The sequence below is a fragment of the Tachypleus tridentatus genome, chromosome 8, assembly GCF_004210375.1.
Source record: "Tachypleus tridentatus isolate NWPU-2018 chromosome 8, ASM421037v1, whole genome shotgun sequence".
NCBI classification, from domain to species: Eukaryota; Metazoa; Arthropoda; class Merostomata; order Xiphosura; family Limulidae; genus Tachypleus; species Tachypleus tridentatus.
In genome coordinates this window covers 143164703-143190598 of record NC_134832.1, presented here as the reverse complement: position 1 = coordinate 143190598, position 25896 = coordinate 143164703, and the positions used below count along the sequence as shown (strand labels likewise).

General features: G+C 34.6%; 1 protein-coding gene across 10 annotated transcripts in view; it reads right to left on the bottom strand.

Annotated features, from left to right (window-relative positions):
- Positions 1 to 9890: 9890 nt before the first annotated feature.
- Positions 9891 to 25896, bottom strand: part of LOC143223652 (uncharacterized) — a 63689-nt gene continuing 47683 nt past the window's right edge. For 7 of the 10 annotated variants that reach the window (XM_076451887.1, XM_076451884.1, XM_076451889.1 and 4 more), the window contains 5 exons: positions 17733 to 17904; positions 16961 to 17082; positions 13765 to 13907; positions 11690 to 11849; positions 9891 to 10581 (listed from right to left, as the gene is read on the bottom strand). In XM_076451887.1, coding sequence (XP_076308002.1) covers positions 10404 to 10581; positions 11690 to 11849; positions 13765 to 13907; positions 16961 to 17082; positions 17733 to 17904 — 775 coding nt within the window. In that variant the 3' untranslated portion in view covers positions 9891 to 10403. Of the gene's footprint in view, positions 10582 to 10939; positions 11424 to 11689; positions 11850 to 13764; positions 13908 to 16960; positions 17083 to 17732; positions 17905 to 25896 lie in introns of those variants that run through there. The other 3 variants (XM_076451888.1, XM_076451892.1, XM_076451893.1) reach the window with 3 other exon arrangements.

Below are 25896 nucleotides of genomic sequence, written 5' to 3'. Positions count from 1 at the left end.
TCTCTCTCTCTTTCTATATATATGTACACGTGTGTGTGCGTAAACAAACGTAAACGTACGTACGTACTTAAAGAAATTCGCTCCAGTACATTGGCGACATCAAATTGGAAACATGAGAAAGCTTGACCCTTAAGTATTTGTTGACGTATATTGATATGTTTTCGAAATATGCAGGAGTTGTTGTTCCACTTAAAGATAAGAAAGGATCGACGCCTTTGAACAGAAAAGAAAGGTAAAAAACTTGTATAAACTTCAAACGATGCTCAAACAGAATTTACTAATCGACAAAGAAAAACATATTCACTTATTTAATACAAATAATAAAACAAAAACCTCCATAGTTGAACGTTTTAACTGTTCTCTTAAATCTAAAGTGTGACGCTGTTTTTGCCTATCATGGAACATATAAATACATCTCGGTGTTCAAAAATTTTGTCAGTGCAAAATAGGTTGTATTAGCGCAGTGATCAATGTAAGTTAATCAGACTATGGTGTGGAAGTCTCTCTACAAGAAATGCAACATCACTGTATTCTGTGATATCGAAGATGTTGTCAGAGTTCATTTAACTGTTTTGCTATAAAATTAACTAAAATCAACGTGTGCTTAAAAAGTTGTCATTTACTACGTAATATAGTTGTTCAGATCTCCTTAAAACTAATATAAAAAATACAATAATTTTGTTTCGCCTGTTAGACAGGTTACAGTTTCTTTTTTTCTTTTTCTTTCGTTTTATCCGCAAATACGTGATGTTATATAATTTCTGTTATACTGGTATGAGGGCTTTATTCAATAACTTAACATTGCGCCCCACCAGTGGCATGTTTGCGGACTTACACTGCTAGAAACCTGGTTGCAATACCAATGGTGGAAAGAGCACAGATAACATTTTTTTGTAGCTTTGTGCTTAATAACAAAGAAAAACAACAAAATATTTTTGCATATAAGCAAAATCCAATATTGGTTGTCGAACTGCGTTTGTTTATAGGAAAGGAACAAATTCAACATAAAGGATCAATAACCGTGTATTTTACTATATCATCTTGGTGAATAGATACAATATTCCACATCAGACTATTTGGTGTGAGTGATTATATACCCTCAACATAAAATATGACATTCTAACCTTCTTCAACTTATTCAAAGTCTTCCTTTAATTATCATTTATTTTAAAGGAAAGCTATCTGTGCTCGGTCCACCGAAATGAATCGACCTACGAATTTTAGCATTACACGTCTGTAAACTTATCCATGACCCATCACTTTTCATAATAATTCATAGTTCACAAATAATTTTTCCGTTCATGAAACGTTTGAAATTTCTAGTTGATTTAATATAACACTGGGACTATTATAACAGAAAATAATAGGTATGAACATCATACTAAAATATTACTTTTCTTAAAAAGCTTTATTGTATTACTAAGTAAGAAAAATTTGTTTGTTTGTTTTGGAATTTCGCGCAAAACTACTCGAGGGCTATCTGTGCTAGCCGTCCCCAATTTAGCAGTGTAAGGCTAGAGGGAAGGAAGCTAGTCATTACCACCCACCGCCAACTCTTTGGCTAATCTTTTACCAACGAATAGTGGGATTGACCGTCACATTATAACGTCCCCACGGCTGAAAGAGCGAGCATGTTTGGTGCGACCGAGATTCGAACCCGCGACCCTCAGATTACGAGTCGAACGCCTTAACCCACCTGGCCATGCCGGGCCCGTAATAAAAACATTAATGACACATTCAATTTAAAGAGGAAAATTAAACTTCGTTCAATGTCCATATTGGATATCCCGTTACGTTACTGACAATTTTTACAATACACTGTTTTTAATTTAAAGTCCATATTGGATATCCCGTTACGTTACTGATAATTTTTACAATACACTGTTTTTAACTTAAAGTCCATATTGGATATCCCGTTACGTTACTGATAATTTTTACAATACACTGTTTTTAACTTAAAGTCTATATTGGATATCCCGTTACGTTACTGATAATTTTTACAATACACTGTTTTTAACTTAAGATCTATATTGGATATCCCGTTACGTTACTGACAATTTTTACAATACACAGTTTTTAACTTAAAGTCTATATTGGATATCCTGTTACGTTACTGACAATTTTTACAATGCACTGTTTTTAACTTAAGGTTTATATTGGATATCCCGTTACGTTACTGACAATTTTTACAATGCACTGTTTTTAACTTAAGGTTTATATTGATATCCAGTTACGTTACTGACAATTTTTACAATGCACTGTTTTTAACTTAAGGTCTATATTGGATATCCCGTTACGTTACTGACAATTTTTACAATGCACTGTTTTTAACTTAAGGTTTATATTGGATATCCAGTTACGTTACTGACAATTTTTACAATGCACTGTTTTTAACTTAAGGTCTATATTGGATATCCCGTTACGTTACTGACAATTTTACAATGCACTGTTTTAACTTAAGGTTTATATTGGATATCCCGTTACGTTACTGACAATTTTTACAATGCACTGTTTTTAACTTAAAGTCTATATTGGATATCCCGTTACGTTACTGACAATTTTTACAATGCACTGTTTTTAACTTAAGGTCTATATTGGATATCCCGTTACGTTACTGACAATTTTTACAATACACAGTTTTTAACTTAAAGTCTATATTGGATATCCTGTTACGTTACTGACAATTTTTACAATGCACTGTTTTTAACTTAAGGTTTATATTGGATATCCCGTTACGTTACTGACAATTTTTACAATGCACTGTTTTTAACTTAAGGTTTATATTGGATATCCAGTTACGTTACTGACAATTTTACAATGCACTGTTTTTAACTTAAGGTCTATATTGGATATCCCGTTACGTTACTGACAATTTTACAATGCACTGTTTTTAACTTAAGGTTTATATTGGATATCCAGTTACGTTACTGACAATTTTTACAATGCACTGTTTTTAACTTAAGGTCTATATTGGATATCCCGTTACGTTACTGACAATTTTTACAATGCACTGTTTTTAACTTAAGGTTTATATTGGATATCCCGTTACGTTACTGACAATTTTTACAATGCACTGTTTTTAACTTAAAGTCTATATTGGATATCCCGTTACGTTACTGACAATTTTTACAATGCACTGTTTTTAACTTAAGGTCTATATTGGATATCCCGTTACGTTACTGACAATTTTTACAATACACAGTTTTTAACTTAAAGTCTATATTGGATATCCTGTTACGTTACTGACAATTTTTACAATGCACTGTTTTTAACTTAAGGTTTATATTGGATATCCCGTTACGTTACTGACAATTTTTACAATGCACTGTTTTTAACTTAAGGTTTATATTGGATATCCAGTTACGTTACTGACAATTTTTACAATGCACTGTTTTTAACTTAAGGTCTATATTGGATATCCCGTTACGTTACTGACAATTTTTACAATGCACTGTTTTTAACTTAAGGTTTATATTGGATATCCAGTTACGTTACTGACAATTTTTACAATGCACTGTTTTTAACTTAAGTAGCCTAAACAGTTTTATACTAAAAGCTTAATTTCACCTCAATATATACGGATATTTTCATTTAAAATTAACTTACACACAACTAGAAACTAATAAGCAGCAAAATATAAAACGTTACTACACGTGGCACGAGAAAGAGGAAAATAAAATGACCTTCGTTGGTGTTTATTTTCTGATAACAATATCTTGCAGGTAGTCACGTGCTTAAAATGTGACTGATAGAACTGTATACAGTTGACTGAAATACTGACGCTAACAATAAGTATGGGATAATGAGTCATTGATATACTTAATTAATTATTATCATCACTGGTATATAACGGAAATTGACGTCTTTATTTTAGAAGCAAACTGTTATCACCAAAAATTGCAGCGTAATTTCAACAAATCCCAAAAGGCTATTTAACGTTTTTTCGTGTGGTGGGGCCAAACAACATCCGGTACCAGTTTAAGATACGATGAGAGATTATTCTTGCGAAAAGTGACAGAAAAAAGTTTAACTTCGAATTATTTTCCTGTCCCAAGGGATATTTGCTTATCTTACAATACTACCTTACGAGTCACATTAGAGAGAACGCAATGATGAGCGTTGGAAAAACAAATGTCAAGTTTTAACACCTTTTTGTTAACCGTAGCTCAGTACTACCAAGGGCAACATGGCTACACTACGAATGCGCCTCACATCGTTCTGACGGCCCGGCATGGCCGAGCGCGTTAAGGCATGCGCTCGTAATCTGAGGGTCGCGGGTTCGCATCTGAGTAGTGCTAAACATGCTCGCCCTCCCAGCCGTGGGGGCGTTATAATGTTACGGTCAATCCCACTTTTCGTTGGTAAAAGAGTAGCCCAAGAGTTGGCGGTGGGTGGTGATGAATAGCTGCCTTCCCTCTAGTCTTACACTGCAAAATTAGGGACGGCTAGCACAGATAGCCCTCGAGTAGCTTTGTGCGAAAATTCAAAACAAACAAACAAACATCGTTCTGATATCGAACTTTGAAGATAGGTAATATTTATAAGGTTCACTTAATATATGGCGCATTCGCAAACACATAATTTGTGAAATAATTTGGTAAAATAAACTATAAATAAAACTTTTATAAGTTATACACACGATATTAATTGTTGTTTATAATTCAAAAATATATAAACTAAATAATAATGATAAAAAATTCCCTATTTAAAGAAACTCCTAACTTGGATAAATGAGCTAAACTACAAATGTGGGTGCATTTTAAAACGAAGTAAAATTGCTGTCAGTCAGATTTCGCGTTACATTTGCACGTGGTTTGAGTCAACGGTACTCTGTATGAATAAGCGAATATTAATTTCTGATCAAAACAAGTTACTTACACAGATAGAACTAAAATGTATACGTAGTTATAAGCCTACATAAGTAACTATAATATTGAAATTATCCTAATTATAATGTATTATTTTATCAGTTGGGCAACATAGTTTTTAGCAGTATTTTCGACTGTAAATCCAAATAAGATCTTTTTAATCTTTCAGATTAGTTCTCAAACCCATATGCCAAGCAAACAATGGAGAATAATATTTATACTAAAAGAATATACATAAAGTGAAATTTAAAATTATACAAAATAAAGGTATATATATATATATATATATATTACATATTCCAGCCACCAATGTGTGTCTGCTCTGTATTAAACTGTTCCAGCCGTTTAGGCCAATGTCAGAATATAAATTATGATGTTGGAGTTATACATGGTTCGATCAGTTTAGTGGATTTAAATTAGTTCTAAATTTAGATATTAAGCGGACAAGTTTATTTTATATAGTGTAATATTATAATTTATATAAAGATTGATTGAATGAACTATTGAAAAGTAGAAATTGAATAAATATTATATACACAAAAGCTCAAAGATTTTATTCAAAGTAAAAATTACCCATACTATAAGAAGGAAATGTGAGAAGAAAAATAACCTTACTTTATACGAATGGCGTTTCTAGTTATTTTTTACTCAATACAGTGAACCGATATTTATATAGAATTTGACGAATATGTAGTGTTGATGCTATTAATTTATTCTTCTAAGGTATTCAGCAGACAAACTGTTTAAGGTATTAAAAATAAATATGGAGCCTAATCTATCGTTTGATCCATCACTTGTCACCAATATATAGAAGTTTTGAGGAATACTGTCCCTCATCAGTAACTTTTGTAATGTTTGTCTTTTATATGAAAGTAAACAGCAGTTTGCTTGTTGTCCCCCCCCCCAGTGGTAGAGCAAGCCGGGGGCGTAGCCAAGGGGGTTGGGGTTAAACCCCCCATGGGCCCAAACTTTTTAGACAAGTTCAGTTGCCACCTGTGAAGTTTCATAAAGATTCGTGATTGCATGACAGATAATTTCACACACGACAAATGGTCAAATGCAAATTTCTGATTGAACACTCTTTTAATACAGCAAGTTTTGTCAGAACTAGAGAAATACAATCGAATATCTATGAAAGGCTCAAACACTTGTTCGTTCTTGCCAGGACATCTACAACACAGTTTGGTTCAACTTTAATATCACGGTGAATGTAAAATGAGGCCAAGCCATTCAATCGATCTTCAATGGTGGTATTTCTCAAATACATTTTGAGTCTTCTGAGAGTTGAAAACGAACGCTCCCCTGAGCTCGTTGACACAGGCAGCGTGACAAATACTTTCAACAGTCTAGAAATGACTGGAAACATTTCTGCATTGCACATTGCATATGCAGCTATGACATTTTTTGTATATTGTACGCAAGTGAATTGTACCAAACCCTAAGTTCACTTACTGCAGCTAGTGAAGTGCTGTCAATGTCAGCTTTGTATATATTGACCAACTCTTTAATTTGGTCACATTGTTGTGCTGTAGGTTCTGACCGTTCTGTGGTAGATCCTGATGATAGTAGACACATGAAGTGCTTTTGTTTGGGTGTATTGAGAAAGTTTTCAATACCAGAAATTACTCCCATGCAATTTCGCACAGGAACTTCTTTACATGCATTAGAAATTGCCAAGTTTAGGGAATGGGCACTGCAGTGTACATAGGGTGCAAGTGGGAATTTATCAGTTATGTGTCTCTGGACACCATTGAATTTCCCACTCATAGAGGCAGCACCGTCGTACCCTTGTCCTTGCAGGTAAGCCATGTCAATACCATATTTTGTCAGATTGTTTATGATAACATCAGCCAAGTTTCTGCCTGTCACATCATAAACAGGTATAAATTGCAAAAAATCTTCTCTCATTGCAACAGAGTTGTCATTGGCATGCAAGTATCTAACATACAGCGAAAACTGTTCAATGCTTGATATATCTGTTATTTCATCAGCTAATATTGAGAAACACTTTGCAGCATTAACCCTGTTGACCAAAGCATCGAGAACATGAGTATTACAGGCATTGATGATTTCATTTTGAATTTGAGGACTCAGATATGTAGCATTCCTTTTTGTACCCTTAAGGCTTGCTGAAAGCTTCACATAACCCTTTGCCCTGTAGTGCAAAATTGCCCCAAAATTCCCATCATTATTGATGGGGTTCTCATCAGTTTCACCAACAAACATTGGACTAGAATCATATTTTCCCCTCGAAGCTAAACCCATACAGCAATACAGTATCAATAACAGGCATTAAATATTGCCGGTTCTGTTCAATTTCTTGCTTGTATGTTGCATCAAGCTGCAAGTGCACAGATGAACATGTAGAAAATTGTTAGCTTTTTCTTTGCTGTCTTGGTGGTACTGTTTCAATTCATGCGCCTTGAAGTCTTCAACAGCTTTCTTCCAGTTTGTGTATGGAAATTTCACGAGTTGTCCCAATTTCTGGCTTCCAACACCAGCACCATCAGGAGCAAAAAGACAGCAGCAGTTGCAGAAAGCACCCTTTGCATGTTGACTGTAGAGTAGCCATCTCCACTTTGAAAGCCAACGATGCTGAAAACGCAGCTTTCTTGGATCACACTGGGGGAAAACATAATCACTCCCTGGCTTCCAGGCATTCTTAAGAAGGCATTTTTTGGTTTCAGCGTTTATCTAAAAGAGACAGAAAGATATAGTTCTAATTAAATTATTTTGCACATAGGAAAGTTTGTTATGAGAGTATAATAACATCGAAGAGAAAGGCTTAGAGCTGTACTTCACAGAGCAGGCCTAACATCCTGTGGCTGTAGGCCTACAATCACTAGCAGCAATGAATATTCAGTCTAAAACTCATCAGAGTATTTGCATGATTTTTAATACAAAATTATTATAATGAGGAGTCAACTTACCAGTTTACCAATGCTGACATCATCAGAAATGTAATTTCCAATGTTCCAGACTGAACCTGAGGTGGTAGTGGCAGCACTGATAGAAGGCCACAGTGATGACTCTGACAATTCAGTTGACAATTCTGATTCAACCTGATTGGCTGAAGCAGATTGATTAGGTTCAGCGTCATGAATGGGTTTAAAGAACCCATGCAGTGCCTTTGCTTTTTTAAGTTTGACATAGTGAATGATTATTTATCGCAACTTCTTTTTGTCAACGCCACATTCACAGTACAATTGGCTCCATCTATAGTGAATGATTCATTATAGAAGGCGCCAATGGTACTAGGTTAGTGCCATGGTGCTGCAAGCCGGCCACGGTGCCACCCACTGTTTATTTTTGAAGTTAATTCTTAAAATCTAGAAAATCTGAACATACACTGTCCATGATATTTTAATACAGATTATAAACATTATACATATATTTTGCACTGTCATGAGCGACTCTGTATTTTATATGTTGATGACAGGACTGTAGGCCTACTTTTTTGGGCCTGATAACTTTAAGTTATATATTATATGTATAGGCCTATATATTTATGATTAAAAAAATAAGATAAACACCTCAGTGTGCCATTCTGAAATTTGCCGGAAAGGTGGTCTCAAAATGCATAATTCAGGCATTTCTTTTATGTTTTTATTTAAAATGTCCCGAGGGGGCCATGCTCCCGGACCCCCTGTTATGGCTTCGCGTCTGCGGCGCTTGCACGAAGCACTCAAACTAACCTTCCCGATGGCCATTTCTGCCTACGCCCCTGGTACTTTGCGTTGTTTTTACCGAATAATAAAAATTAACCCGTTCAACAATAGTTTGTGTGTTTGTTTTGAATTTGGCACAAAGCTACTCGAGGGCTATCTGTGCTAGCCGTCCCTAATTTAGCAGTGTAAGACTATAGGGAAGGCAGCTAGTCATCACCACCCACCGCCAACTCTTGGGCTAGTCTTTTACCAACGAAAAGTGGGATTGATCGAAACATTATAACGCCCCCACGGCTGAAAGGGCGAGCATGTTTGGCGCGACAGGGTGCGAACCCGCGACCCTCAGATTACGAGTCGCTCGCCTTAACACGCTTGGCCATGTCTTCAAGAATAGAATACGTTATAATAGAAAGTTGTTAAATAATTCATTAGTTGTATTTTTAACACTATGTGTGTGTGTTTGTTTATCAAAGCCATATCAGGCTATCTGCTGAGTTAACACTATGTAGAAATACTTTGTTCTGATACAGTCTGGATTAATATATCGGGTTTCAAAGTTAAGCATCGACGATTAGTCAGCTAGATAACTATAATAATATATTGTAAGAATGGTGTGACATTGCACTTTGTGTTGTGTATAATCCTTTTAAAATGTATAAGGATACCAGTTAAGATATCACATATATGGTAAATATGTTTTAAATCCAAAGTTAAACCATAGACTGTCTTCGCTGTACTCACCACGCGGATCGAATCAGATTTTTAGTTGCAGAAATTTCTACATTTAGTTAGATGATTTTGTCATAAAAGTTGGATAACTCGTGTAAACGTATCTGCATCAGCTTTTGGTTTTCAAGTTTTTTATACAATTGGATTTGTAAAGAATATATATATATATATTTATTTCTTCATGTCACTTTTAATAGTAAATTAAAAATAATCTTTACAAAATTTGGATAAAGATATTATTTATTTGTTCACAGTTTAATTATTTGTATTTTGCAAACATTGAAGACATCTTTTTAAATACATAAAGGAAGCATTGATAATTTTTTATATTAATTACAATTGATAAAATAAGAATAAAAGTTTAAATTATTAAGTTTGAAATTTTAAACTGATAAAACTCGTAATCAGTTTTTAGCATGTAAAGTGCACAAAGTGTATTTAAAACAAACTGAAATATTTGGTGCTGTTGATAAAAGAAGTATCTAAATTCATTGTGAACATTTCGTCTGTACAGTCTCCTGGGTGCGAGAATAACAATAAAGATTAATTTTAATAAATTAAAACGCAGACGTAGTGAATACTTCACTGGTTGTTCAAACCCGTTTATTCATGGAAAGACTCCTGCTCAAAGTGTGAGATGTTTTTATTAATCTGTAATTTTCTTTTACAAAACCTTAAGAACATTTTAAGATATCATATACTACTATATCCTGTAATGTGATTTTTACACTACATGTAGTAGATAGAGGTAAAAGTATTCTAAGAAAAGTTTCCAACAAAAGAGACATTAACTAATGACGTGTATACCGTATTCATCATATTTAGGTATGGACAACGAGCAGCCTTTGTCCTCACAGTGGTATTTCTTACACAGTATGGTTCTCCAAACATAAATTCACAAACACATAAACCACACGAATTTTGTTTTGTTTTTATTTTGATACATGTATTGTTCTGAAACATTCTAAACCCTAACATAATAACAAAAGTGAAACATAAATATTTTATCAAGATACAGAAATAATTAATTTATAATAATAGGACTATCTTGACTTTTGTTATACGCAATTAATTTATCCAAAGCTGGAATAACTGGTCTAACATTGAAGCGCCAAACCACGTACAGGCTCTCAAGAATCTATAGTTGTGTTACAATAACACCTTCCGTGTCTTCACTTGCATGGTGTGTAGGCTTTTTATTCATTCGTAATTTCTCTACCTTTTCAAATATCTGATTCGTAGGCCTATCGTTTATCTTTTCTCTTCTCACATTTTCTCTGAACTCGACTTTTTCATAAATGTGTTCATCGGTTTCTCTGAAAGACAAACAGTGAAATCTTCAGAAACAGTTATAATAACCCGTTAACAGCATCTCTATAGATTGCTGAGCTATTTGAAACTGTGCAAAATATGCACCTAACACGTCTAATCAGTTAGAACACTTGGCGCTAATGCTCTCATTTCATAGCTGTGCGAAGCTCATATCAGAGATCAACGGGTTATTTTCAATATAAATATAAGCGATAGCCCAGGCATGGCCAGGTGGGTTAAAGCGTTCTACTCGTAATCCGAGGGTCGCGGGTTCGAATCCCCATCACACCAAACATGCTCGCCCTTTCAGCCGTGGGGCGTTATAATGTGACAGTCAATCCCACTGTTCGTTGGTAAAAGAGTAGCCCAAGAGTTGCCGGTAGGTGGTGATGACTAGCTGCCTTCCCTTTAGTTTTTCACTGCTAAATTAGGGATGGCTAGCGCAGATAGCCATCGCGTAGCTTTGCGTGATATTCAAAAACAAATAAACAGAAACAAACGCTGTACAACTGTTTTAAAGTAGCAAGTATTTATTTTGACTGTCTGTAAACAGTCACAGACTTAAACATGAAAATATACATATTATGCCATCACAAATATATATTACTGACATTTTCTTCGAATTCCTTCTTCCTCTACCCCACCAAATATTAGACTGGTGATTGATTGGACTTATCGCGCCATAAACCTTCTATACAGTACCGTAATGTATGAGTGATTCACAGAATTTAGCATCTGATTATAGTGACGAATACGGTAGCCATGCTCATCCCATTGACGGTCAGTTGAATTAGTGTCTGAAGAAGATGTTAGCTAAGATGTACAACCGTAGTCACTGTTTTGTACTCTAAAAAAGATTCGGGAAATAAGACCAGGAATTGTCCATTTGATTTGTAAAAGCCCTTTTTTCATCACGATAGAGAAGTACATTACTTACACTAAATTGTCTTACATATTCAAAAGACAATCACAAAACAATCACATAGTCAGACTATTTTGTATATGCATAGTACCTTGTTCCGTATGTGTGCATTAAAGTGTGCGAAAGTATTTGTATGTTTAAACCTTTAGGTTTTACAATTTGTTTAAATGAGAGTGAAACAATTTACTTACGAGTCTTCATATTTGTGAGAAGAATCATTAGACAATAACTCGTCATTACTGGTAGACAGAGGTTCAAAGTTAAAACTTATCCTTTTTGCCAAATTTGCTGTTGTTTCTACGTTTATGGTCTGATAAGATACGTTGGACTGTACCTCACTGCTACCGTTTTCTAAAGCAAGGTAGAAAAACAATAGTAAAGAATTCACACACTTTAAATTAATACAGCATATTTAAATTTGAGTGTAAAACCATAATAGATATTCCACCAGTTTCGTGAAATCAACGTTTGTTCTTTTAAAGATATATTTTATTAATTTTAATAAAAAGTTTTTATTTGGATTTACAGCTATCGTTAAATATCTCCCATGGAGCCACTAAGCACTTTTCTTTTCCATATTTCGATGTCATTTGTTATTTAGTGAAGTTTGAAATTTTCTGTAAACTCTTCGAAAATTACAACATAAGAATAGAAAAATTAGATAATTGCAACACTCTCTTTTAATTATCTTGTGTACATTCCGTTTGTACAGCCATTTTTAATATTCTTCCATTCTGAAAAAATAACTCACTCTTAATAATTATTGTGATTAATATGAGAAAAACAGGTTTTATTTATTGTTAAGAAACGTAATTTTGGAAACTCTTTCTTAGAGTTGGCATGGCCTAGTGTTTAGGGAACTCGAATAGCAAACTGTGGGTCATAGGTTCGGATTTCGTCACAGAATATGCTCGTCCTTTCAGGCATCAGGAGGACATTATAGTTTGACACTAATTCTCACTATTCATTGGTATAGAGTGATTCATGTGTGTGGGTGGTATTGACTGCCTTCCTTCTGGCCCGGCATGACCAGGTGGTTATAACACTCGATAGTCCTCGTATAGCTTCGCGCTAAATTCAAACCAAACCACACCTTCCTTCTAGTTTACCATCATTTCAATATTAGGGACAGCTGGTATAGGTTGCCTATTGTGGAGCTTTGCGCAAAATTCAACAGAAACAAACAAGAACTGCTTAACCAATAACAATACAGTATGCATCAAAAGTAACTTTGTTTTGTGTTTAAATATATCGAAACTCGTTTTTTCGTATATAAGCTTTCAATCGTAAAATAAAATTAAAACACTTTATTTATTCAATACTTAAAGGTAAGACGCTAATTGGTTGGAGACATAACTATTGCATTATGATGTCAACAAAAGAACAAAATAGTCAGTGGAAAAAACAAGCATGAAACAACACAAAATTCCATTAACAAATCTCGACTTCATTGCAATTACTGTAAACCTACTAATTCTTCTTTGTACGTGACCAATCAGTTTGATGTGTTTGTTTGTTTTTTTTTAGAATTTTGCGCAAAGCTACACAATGGCTATTTGCACTAACTGTCCCTAATTTAGTAGTATAAGACCAGAGGGAAGGCAGTTGGTTATCACCACTCACGCCAACTGTTGGTTTAGACTACTCTTTTATCAACGAATAGTGGAATTGGCCACACATTATAACACCCCCCTGCTAAACAAACCAGCATGTTTGGTGGGACAGGTATTCGAACCCGCGACCTTGAGATTGCGAGTCAAGAATCCTAAACACCTTGCCATGCTTAGCCACTGACCAATCATAAATCTTTTTTACAGCTATTTGAAAACTGTTTCACGGGTCAGTAGTCAACAAGTCTTATATAGTTAGGCTTGGTATAAACATAATAGACATGATTTAAATGTTTTTTATCTTTTTTTACAAATTCGTGCCTCAAATGTAACTTACTGGCTTTATGATATATTATCATACCTAGTGATAAATTACTTAAAACAGTTCCTTGGCAAGTTTAGAGTTTAGGACAACATTTAAAACATTTATATAAATATTTATTTATTACGACAGAACAACCTGTTGGTACTTAAATTCTTTGTAACTGACCATAAACTGTATTATCGTGAAATCACTTTTTAAGGAACATAGAAGACACCGTTAAGAGATTTTCTCTAGATATAGGGTTTACTAAATCAAAATCACTGGTAATAGTTCTTATGAGCTTGATAATTACTCTCTTATGTGCTACTCGGGAAAGAAGTTATAATTATACCTTCTTCATCACACCGCTGAGGATTGTCGTTCACCAAATCTACATACGAGCCCACATCTTCTCTGTTATTCGTAGGTTTAAACGTGCTGAGTTCCTCGATGAGAAACTGTTCGTATTCTTTGGTGCCTTTTTTCTTCCAGTGCCTAGTTGTAAGTCTTAAGTTAATTATTAACTTCAGAGAAACAACTTTAAATATATGTACACGCATAAGAATATTACAGGTGCGTTAAAAGAGTGAAAACAATAAGAAATATGATGCATTTCAAAGAGAACGAGGTCGACTGGAATCGTTTAAAACTTTCTTTATAAACATAGAATAAAAATGAAGGTAGAAGAAAAAACAAAAACAGGCAGTGGCGAAAAAAATAAGGTTAATACAAAACAATTTAAAGGAATAAAAACTGTGAAAAGCACTTTCAAAATGAACTGAAACATAAACTATTTATTAATTAGAAAAATAAATGAAACTAATAAAAATTAATTCCGATCCTAAACTAGGATAACACTGAGATTAATTCTTGCATGCAGTTCTCGATAGGTATTTGATTGTTTTTCTTACTGACAAGTTCGCCGAAGGGGGCGCCACCGACAAAATCAGTTCCAACTTAATATCTAAAAGACGACCGATTCAAACAACTTGAACATTATACCCCAGTAGAATTCATAGGCGATTCGTGTTGCTCACCGTTAGTACAGCGGTAGGTCTACGGATTTACAACGCTTATTAAAATTAGCGGTTCGATTCCCTTGGGTGGCCTCAGCAGATAGCCCGATGAAGCTTTGCAATAAGAAAACACACACAACTCGTGTTTTCGTTTTGATAAATGAAATAATTTTATTCTATGATTACTCTCTGGGGTAAAGCGAAACGTTAATGTTTATCCTTATGAAATTATTCTAACTGGTTTGTGTAAGCTGTTTCAGTCAGTGGCGGTCTCGACTTGTAATCCGAGGGTCGCGGGTTCGAATTCCCGTCAAGAGCGAACATGCTCGCTCTTTCAGCCATGAAACGTTATAATGCAACAGTCAATGCCACTATTCGCTGGTAAATGAGTAGCCTAGGAGTTGGCAGTGGGTGGTGATGTCTAGCTGCCTTCCCTTTAGTCATACGCTGCTAAGTTGGGGATGGCTAGCGCGAATAGCCTTCTTGTAACTTCTACGCGAAATTTAAAAAAAAACAAATATTCAAATAAACCAGTCAGTGGTCCTATTGTGGTATGCCTGTGGACTTTCAACACTATAAACCGGGTTTCGATACTCCTAGTGGGCAGAGCGCTTAACTTCAAGAGCAAACAAAAAATTTAATCATTGTTACCAAGTGTCTTATGTTCATTGTACTAAGAATAAACCTCTGGCACTTTGAAGTAGAACTTCGTTATCCAAACGCATATGTTTTAGCTAAAACCACGAAAACAGTTTTTTTAAAGTTTTATTACATCTTGTTTAATATTTTCAAAGTTACAGTCTCTGAAAGGGTGGCAAGTCAGTCATAATGTCCCACAAAATGGTAGGCCCATTATCGTAACGTTCGAAATTTTTCTATTAAAAAAATTCGTTATGAAAGTTATAGCAGAGAAGCAAACAAACTTTGATATATATTTTTCTAAAGATGGTAACGGAGTAAATGAACTCCTTGATAACTTTATATTAAAATATGTGATTGATTATGGACCTAAATATGTTTCCGGATATTCATGACAACAAACTTGAACACCAACTGTTTTTGTTTGTTTGTTTTTCAGGTACAATACCACTTCAGCAGCACTAGAATAAAAAAAAAAAAACGTGGTACAGGAATTTAAGGGGTCTATCAAATATTACATAACGTGTTGGAAGGGGATATCCTGAATGTTATCGAACATCACAGGAGCGGAAAAAATATATTTACGTTACGTAATAAACTTTTGACAAACTTAAAACTCGTATTTTAGACATGAAAGACGAAAATCTACTAATAAAATTTATTCTAGGTTATATTAATCTATGACACGCTATTATCGGACGTCACTTTTTACGTTGCTTTGTAGTGAGACCCGTGCGCTTGTATGTACAGCGCTGAAATCAAAGACCAACGCAAAATGAAGAAAGTTGGGTTAAAACAAGCCAGTTCCTGATAATAACAGTCAAGGCCCCCGCAGTATGATATCATTTGTAGCGTATTATTAGTACGTGTATACGTACTAATAATACTTTGGTCAGTGTTTTTGTTTCGGAATACAACAGGGTGTATTTTTTGGCGCGTAAATTATTTGGAGTCGTTGTTGACCTCTACTATTAAATACTACTGTACTTAGTACGTATCACAGACGTTTGTAATAGATTAAACACAGGAACTTGTTTAATCTTCAGTTTTAGAATGCAACCTAGTTAGTTTTCATTGATTTATGGAAAAAACTTTCTGTTCCAGAACACATATTAGGAATATCGTATTTGAAAAATATCAAATGAGTAATCTTATTGAAAACAATAACAACAATATCTTAAGTTATTATTATTACGATAATTATATATTAACAAAAGGTATTCTGCAATCAAACATAGCTAAGTTACTGAATAATGTGAAGTGTCTCCCTCTGCTGACCACTATGAAGTTTAGTTATTATAATTAATACAGTTATCGAATATTTTCTTAAGTCGTCCCCTACTTTTCGATCGAGATTTGTGTCTATGCGTTTTAGTATTATAGACTAAAATATATTATTATATATTATATATATAGTTTTAGTATTATAGACCTTTAAGTTTACCGATGATCCGTTAGGGTGCTTGCGGACAACAAAAAAACACATGATTGTAAAAAAAAATAAAAAATAATAAATTTGGGATAACTTTGGCCTTAACAAGAAAAGTTCGGCAACTGAAGAATTCAACAAATGTTAACAGTCAACTGCTATGAAAAGTGAACTAATGAACGTTTTATGTGCGGTAATAGTTTTTACTGTTTGAAACTAAACGGAACTTACGACAACTGTCACCCACAGTCACTAACAAATACACAAGCGAGAAGAGCCCATTACAATAACCGTACCCACTATAACAATCGAACACAAACTAGTTAAACCATAAAAAAAAACGTAGAAACAGTTAATATAATTGTCACATTTATTGAAGGCAAATCAGTGTTATGTATGAAGAAAACAGAATAAAACCGGAAGTTCCTAAACAAAGCAGTTTAGAAAACGTGAAATTATTTTACCTGATTAAACTAAGAACGTATTTCCCCCATCCTATTAGGATGAAGATGAAAGCTGAAAGAAGTGAGCAGATGATTCCTCCTATCATCCAATAAGAAACGTCAAAACACGAACAATCTGATGTCTGAAATGAAGTAAATTTGTTTGTTTTTTTAAATTACGAACACTAAAATATGTCGAATTATGTAGGACTAAAAATGTGTAAGTCATGCTACTTCCAATTTTCTTGGATATTTTTTTTCTTACAGAATTGGAATATTTGGCTTTGTTTCGATCAGGATAGGTTTGTTTGCACATTCATAAAATGCCTCTAAATATCTCTCTGATTGTGTAGTTCTAAAGGTTCGATTCAAGGAAGAGTACCTATTTGTCACCTCAACTAAAAATCCTTGGTCACTTCAATGTTCCATTTAATAAAATATGTTTGAATTTTCCAAGATGTATATTTGTTGTTGTTTAATTTAACAGAATCACTTAAATCTAATTGTCGCTGTTTAATATAACTGATCAAAATACGTATACTTTAGTAATTAAAGAGTTATTACTAAATATTCTGATATAGTAAACTAAATAGGCTTAGGAAGTGGCAGATGAACATAAGTAATATTTCACTGTTTGTTACAAATTATACACAGTGTTAATACACACATTTCTCTGACTAGTATCATACATTTTCAAGAGTTATTAAAATAAACTATAACTACACTTGAATCTATTAAAATGAACTGGAATCATTCTTTAAGTTAATTTTCCAAGGTTAGAATGAAACAATACCACATTTTGAATTCTTTGGAAATATTTCTGGTATAGGTTAATTATTTCGAGAAGCTGCATGGCGCTGAAAATAGGAATATTGTTGTCTTCTTTTGTCACGATAACAAATACAATCTTAAACTTTTCCCCATTCTTATCCGTGACGTTGTCCAATATCTGTATATCTTCAGGGCTGCAATACGCATTTGAAATCAATTAATCTTTTAGGCTTAAAAGTCCCATGCTGTTCCTCTTATATTTTAAAGCTACAGCTCTGAAAGAAGTATCTTTGAAACAGAAAGGCCACTAAGCATATAAATAGTTATAAAATAAATTATCTTTTCTCTGTTATTTCAAAATAAAACTGTAATATCGAATACACATATTTTATTATAAAAATACATCTGAATTCTATACAATACATTTTTGATTGATACTTCTAATTGCATAATACCTTTACAAAATTACCGAAGTTTATGTAAATATTAGGTACTGGTTAATGAAGCAAACCATTTACAACTTTAAGTCTGCTATAATCTCAGTTTAAAATAAGTTTAAAAGGACAATGGCCCATAGTATGAGTTTTCAAGCTTAGAACTTAGAAGTTTTAGAACTTAGGACTTATTTTATTAAGATATGATATGTCTAATTTATACCACAATTCAACCCCCTCTCCCCAAAAAGTCACCAAGAAATTGTTTATAATCTTCTGGTAATCCACCCTTATAATTTCACATGCCGCGTATCGAAATATTTTGGTTCGGTCAGACTGTGGGCCGAATAAAATTAGGTCTTTTTCACACATAATTTTATTCTAATACATTGAAGAATTGAGTATACTCAAATTTAACTTACACTATAAAAGGCCTGACATGACCAGGTGGGTAAAGGCGTTCGACTCGTAATCTGAAGGTCGTGGGTTCGAATCCCAATTGCCCCAAACATGCTCGTCTTTTCAGCCGTGGGAGCGTTATAATGTGACGGTCAATCCCACTATTCGTTGGTAAAAGTAGCCCAAGAGTTGGCGGTGGGTCTAGTCTTACACTGCTAAATTAGGGTCGGCTAGCGCAGATAAACCTCTTGTAGCTTTGCGCGAAATCCATGAATAAACAAACAAAAACAATACAATCTAAAAACAAAGTGCTACTGAATGCACGAGATTACTGCCTTTATGAAAGCACAATACACATTCAGTACTATCACCAAACATGTAAAAGTAATTCTTAAGCAGTTAGAGCTCCCGTTTACCACTTCGGCAGTGATAAAAGATCAAAGAGTTCCACTCAGAGGGGAGATGATGTATCTTTTCAAGACCAGGTGGTAACTTAGTGTCATAGGTCTTTACAAATTAATCAGTTTTCATTTTATTTCATACAATAAAAGTCCAGCTATTTGGTATGGTAGAAAAGACGCACTTATTAAAGGCACTTTCATAGTAAAGCGTTTTAAAACAGAATTATAAACAAATATATCATTTCTGGTTTTAACGGATACCCGCCCGGCATGGCCAGGTGGGTTACGGCGTTCGACTCGTAATCTGAAGGTCGCGGGTTCGAATCCCAGTCGCCCCAAACATGCTCGCTCTTTCAGCCTTGGGAGCATTATAATGTGATGGTCAATCCCACTATTCGTTAATAAAAGACTAGTCCAAGATTTGGGAGTGGGTGGTGATGACCAGCTGCCTTCCCTCTAGTCTTACACTGCTAAATTAGGGACAGCTAGCGCAGATAGCCCTCGTGTACTTTTGTGAGAAATTCAAAAACAAACAATTTAACGGATACCATGTGCAGTACCCGTCCGTTGAACGAGTGAAACAAAAACTCGTTTGTAAAAAATGATAGAAAATTTAGCTTTTATTTTATTTTATTTTTCGTAACATAATAAATATTAAAAATGTAATAAAAATACATAAAAGTATCAATACTGAAAAAAGAGACACTGTTCTCAAGAATTCTACCAATATGAAATCAGATGGGGTTCAACCCCCTCCCGCTCATGGACTTCCTCATATCATCCTGTATCACTGTGTCAAGTTCGATGCTGATTAATCAAGACATATAACAGGTCATCCCTTAAGTAATGTCGGACTTTAGGTTCAGAAAAATAGAAATGATTTCAAACGCTTTTAATATTATTTAATTAATAACGTATATTTCATTATTATTCTGAATGTCACGTCCATGAAATTCTTCTGGTTTGGAGGAAAAGAATGTAGAGAGGATAGTTTTGACATCTTCATGTGTTCCAAGCTCTTTTTCGTCAAGATAGTTCTGCAAACTTCAGAATAGATGATAATCAGATGGTCCAAGGTCTGGAGAATAAGGAGGATGTGGAAGCTTTTCCTAGTCTAGCTATTTAATCTTTGCAGATGTGATCCTTGCTGTATAGGGACGTTCATTATCCTGGTGTAACACAACACCTTTACGATTGATCAAAGCAGGCCTCTTTTCTTTCAGTGCAACATTCAAGCACTCTATCTGTTGACAATAGAAGTCTGATGTAGTCGTTACATTGAGCGGCAGCAACTCAAAGTGGATCAAACCAACAATATCCCACCAAACACTTAACAAGACTTTCCTAAGATGGAGGTCATTTTGCGCTGTGGTTTACCTGCAATGAACCATTGTCTGCGGGCTTAACATTTTTATAATAAACACCATAAACACCTTGAATGTTTCGTGTAGATTCTGCTGCACTATTGTCTTTTTAAACTTATAAAGCATAATATGCCTATTGTGTTCCTCTGACTCATTCATCTTCATAATGCCCCCCAGTGGCTCAGCGGTATGTCTGCGGACTTACAACGCTAAAATCCGGGTTTCGATACCCGTGGTGGGCAGAGCACAGATAGCCCATTGCGTAGCTTTGTGTTTAATTCAAAACAACATCTTCATAAGGGTTTATTTGATTAACGATCTGAAAAAGTGCAGTTTGGTTAGTATCTTATTTGTCTGAACATTTTTATACACGTCCTACGACATATTTTAGTCATTCTACAAAAAGAGAAATGATGATGCACTTTCTGTATTAAATTTTCGGACATTACTTATGGAATGACCTGATAGAAACGTAAAAGGTGTGTTTGTGCGTTTTTCTTATAGCAAAGCCACATCGGGCTATCTGCTGAGCCCACCAAGGGGAATCGAACCCCTGAACGTAAAAGGAACAGATACATAAACACACACATAGATAAGTTTAGTTATACAGTTTAGTTTCGATACACATCGATAACGACAATTCACACAAAAGATACAGTATTGTCCACACAGACGAATAAGGTCCTCGTTATACTCTTGTATTGTAAGTCCTCGTTCTTCATGATGAGTCTTCTAGTACCGACGTTATGAGTTGATATTCCATACATATAAAAATTTATCCTTTATTTTTATCTCAACCAAGGTAACTACAAACCAATGGCTGCCTGGTAAGTGGTTAGAGTTCAAATTATTATTTAGATCTGTTTTGCTGCTTGATCAGGTCACTTGCAAACATATCTCTGAGTTTGTCTTGTGAACGCATATACTGTGAGGGTATTGAATACATTTGTGTAACGATATATAAAATGGACTGAAATTCTACACAGACGAGAACATTCGTGTTGCTTGATAATTTTCCGCAAAAGCATATTTGAAGTCGTAAATGTCATTGTTTTACCAAGTCAAAATAAGCATTTTCAGCATATACGTTGGGGTGTCAGGTCAAAGGCAAAGGACGCATAGCCTCCTGAGTATTCATCATAAACAATGTTAATTCTTTGATAATGAAACTATTTTCCTGTTAAACGGAATAGGTTTATGTTCTCCAAACCTAGACAGCTCCCGCTTTCGGTTAACATCATAATCGACCAACCAAAGATATTTTAACAATAACCTGTTCGACTCAGGTTCTATACATAGTACGAAACATTCTTACAGACAAACAAGAGGGCAAACAAAAGAAGCAACTGTAACAAAGCAAAGAAACAGGTTTCCATTACGACAGTGCAGAAACTAAACAGCTAAAAGAAATTAAAAAGACGAATTTATACCGATACAGGAGGTAGAGAGCACATGATATGTCCCGCATACCACAATCCTCTTTGTCAAACCTGTCCTCAGACCAACAATTAAATTTAACTTTAAAACTAATCACATAAACAACACAAAATCTTTAACAAAGAACAAGCAATACACAAATACACACTTAGAGAGACAAACATACCTTTTAATGAAAATAAGAATATAGCACCAAAGAAAGGAGGCTTAACATTGAAGACGCATAGTAAAAACAAACCTTATTAATAAACCTTTATATGCAAGCATATAAAAATATTAAAGCCCTTATTAATAACAAACATTATTAATAAACCTTTATATGCAAGCATATAAAAAATATTAAAGCCTCTTAACAATGAAAATTGCATATCATAGACCTTCTATCACATATAATAAATCAATAATTCATGTAATAAAAAACATATTCTAACTCTTATACATAAAACTGCAACATGCATGGAAAGCCAGAAAACTAAACCCTTCAATGGCGATACCGATATTAGAAGCAAAACCGTTTACCACTAAAATATGTATATAAAATGAAACCATCTACAATGAATGGCACAATAAAATGCACACAAAATATTAGGCAAACAATAATCAAAACAGCTATGCACACACATATATAGGTCAGAATGTCCCATTAAAGTATCCATGTATAAAACGGAATAAACAACTATCAGAAAACTAAAGAAAAATAATTTACCATATAAATAAAATCTTGCACAACTTGTACAGAGTTCCTAAGTAGACGCTGCAATAATCGTCTGATATTTGTGGACTTCAAGCTGTATATCGTTTTGCCTATCACGTGATATGGAAGATGACTGGGATGATTTGAAGTGATTTTTCAGCAAAGCTGGCTTCTCCCCTCCATGATCTTCAAGTTGTGTCAGCAACAAAGAATGAAAAAAAACTGCTGGCTAGCCCAAAACTAAAATAGCTTGACATATCCAGAATTTGATCATCGATACAAAAGTCCAGATTCAGGTCAGAGGAGTTCCACTGTTCAAAATTGCAGCCAGGTGTGTAGGCTAAAGTGTAAGCGTATGGTTACACCCATAAAGTAGGTACATGCCAAGTGATACACCTTAACATGTACTGACGGTCACATTATAACACCCCCAAGGCTGAAAGAGTGATCATGTTTGGTGTAACTGGGATTCGAACCCGCGACCCTCGGATTACGAGTTTAACAGTTATGGCGTAAAATATAAGATTTCACTAAGCAAGTCGTGCCTCTCCTTCTCCGTATTACACTCAAAGTTACCATTTTCATGCTTAAGAGACGTTATTTTCTAATGAAACAATGTTAAGAAAGTAGTCGATGATATTTAATACTTATTAATTATAGATCGATCTGCCTGACAACCAAATAAAACACTGATACACTATGTGTATCAATGAATTCCTTTTATAAAGCAAATTTCATATGCTTGTGAATATTTCTACTAAATGAAGTCAAAATGTTGTTTGCATTATGCTATAAGCAACAAAAATTAAAGTCATGCTATTACAGTTACCGTCAAAACCCCCAGTTAAAATTATGTTTTTCTAAGTAGCCGTAGTCTAATTGTTGTTCATTTTACCTTCTCTATGAAACATTCACTGCCTAACAACATTCTTTCACTAGTGTTAATGAAAATAACAGTTTGGCTTGGTTTGAATTTTGCGCAAAGCTACACGAGGGCATTTTGAGCTAGCCGTCCCTAATTTAGCAGTGCAAGGCTAGAGGGAAAGTATCTAGTCATCATCACCCACCGCCAACTCTTGGGCTACTCTTTACCCAACAAATAGTGGGATTGGCCGTACATTATAACGTCCCCATGGCTGAAAGGGCGATCAAGTTTGTTGTGACGGGGATGCGAACCCGCGACCCTCGGATTACAAGTTGTGTACCTTAACCACCTGGTCATGCCGGACCAGAAAATAACATATGCACTGAATTTCCAATAATACCATCTACGTCAGTTATCCCAGTTAACCTTGTACTTATCAGTCATTAGCACTGAACCCAGTTTTTATCTCCATACACTTGCAGATGATTATTCTGTTTTTAGAAAACACATAACCTTCTCATATCTTGTAGGTTAGGCACACTTTTCAGGTAAACAAGTGCAAAAATCTAGATATTCCACATGAAAAAATCACTTATTGGTTCAGAAAGCAATAACTCGATCATCGTAACTGATAGGTGTAAATCACACAATGTAGTGCGTATATTATAGTGTGTAAAACTTGATATCTTGGAAAACAATGAATGCACTTTCATTCAGTCATAAGATGCTCAACGTAATGGTTTTCCCACCTTTTATGATCAAACAGGAACTCTACAATGTAGTGTATAAGTTCACTATTGCTCATTGGCTCAGAAGGAAGAAAGGGGTCACTACACCCTTACAGTTAGCTGTATTCTAGTTATCTGATCATCCCAGCTTTGAAGATCGAGTAGGAATCATAAGGTGTTGTACATACACCGTATGTCACGTTACAATTCGGGGTTTAAAAAGCGAAGGTAACTGGACCTTTTTCGTCAGCTATCCTTCACCCACCTAACAGTCCTAGATATGAGACGTGGATACTCAATTACTCTCCTAGAAGTGAATTAGCTTTAGCGTATGGATGTCATCCAGTTTCTTTTGTCTGATCATCTGTGGTTTGGACCAGAGCTGGAATAAATTGGTTTCCTATATTCTCTACCTTAGTTATCATGAGTACTTCTAGAATCTTAATAAACAATTCTTTCATTAGAAGCATTCTTTCGAAACGTTCCAACAAAAATTTTGAGACATTTCACAGTAAATGCTAATGATATGGAACCAAAATGTCTTCTTCCTGTTACTTGTGGCATTTTTTAATAAAACCAATTTCCCAACAACTGTCAAAAGAGTAAACCCACAGTAACAGCAGATTCTATGGACAGGTATGACTAAGTATTAATTATGGCAGCTTATTTGTCCAAATCAAATACAGTGGAATAAAATCTCTTGCAAAAGTACAATTAGTTGACTGTATTGTTTTCGTTACAGAAAAACAATATTTTTCCAAACCCCAAAATGTAGACTTGTCAACACGTGTTTTACCCAATCATTTTACTTCTGCATGTGTGCTCTCACTCGCACACACACACAAAAACACACTAAGATTTGTTTCTACTTTTGTACTGAAGCATATTATTGCGTGGTAAAAATCGTGTTTAAGATTTATTGTTTGTTAAATTAATAAGTTTATTCTATTGCAGTTTCTTTGGTCTTTAATTATTGGCTCTATAATCTAGCAAGGATTGGTCACATTGTGTGGTCTTTAATTATTGGATCTATAACTTAGCATGGGTCTGTCACATTGTTTGGTTTTATTATTGGCTCTATAATCTAGTAAGGATTGGTTACTTTGTTTGGTCTTTAATTATTGGCTCTATAATCTAGCATGGGTCTGTCACATTGTTTGGTCTTTTGTTATTTGATCTATAGTCTAGCATGGATCTGTCACATTGTTTAGTATTTTATTATTGGATTTATAATCTAGCACGGGTCTGTCACATTGTTTGGTTCTTTATTATTGGCTCTATAATCTAGCAAGGATTGGTCACATTGTTTGGTCTTTTGTTACTGGATCTATAGTCTAGCATGGATCTGTCACATTGTTTAGTATTTTATTATTGGATTTATAATCTAGCACGGGTCTGTCACATTGTTTGACATTTTGTTATTGGCTCTATAATCTAGCACGGGTGAGTCACATTTTTGGTCTATTATTATTGGATCTGTAACACTATTTAACAAAATGTTTAATTTTTATTGTTCCCCATTGCTTATGCTTACAGTAAATGGAAATGACCTATTTTCTCTTCAAACTTTGCATTTGTGCACTGGGTAATGAAATTTTCAAATTTATCTATTTTCCAAAACTTTCCAGGTAGATTCAGTGCTGAGGAAATTGGAATTGCCTCTAACCCAAACGAGTGGCACCTCTCACCTCTTCATTGATAGTTCATCCAGAAGCCTCAAAGTTGTACTGCTCCATAACGGGAATAAGTATCCGTCTCTTCCCCTGGCTTATTCGGTGCACCTCAAAGAGGAATACAACAGCGTCAAGACCTTGCTAGAAGCCTTGAAGTATGATAAGTATAGCTGGAAGGTTATCGGATACTT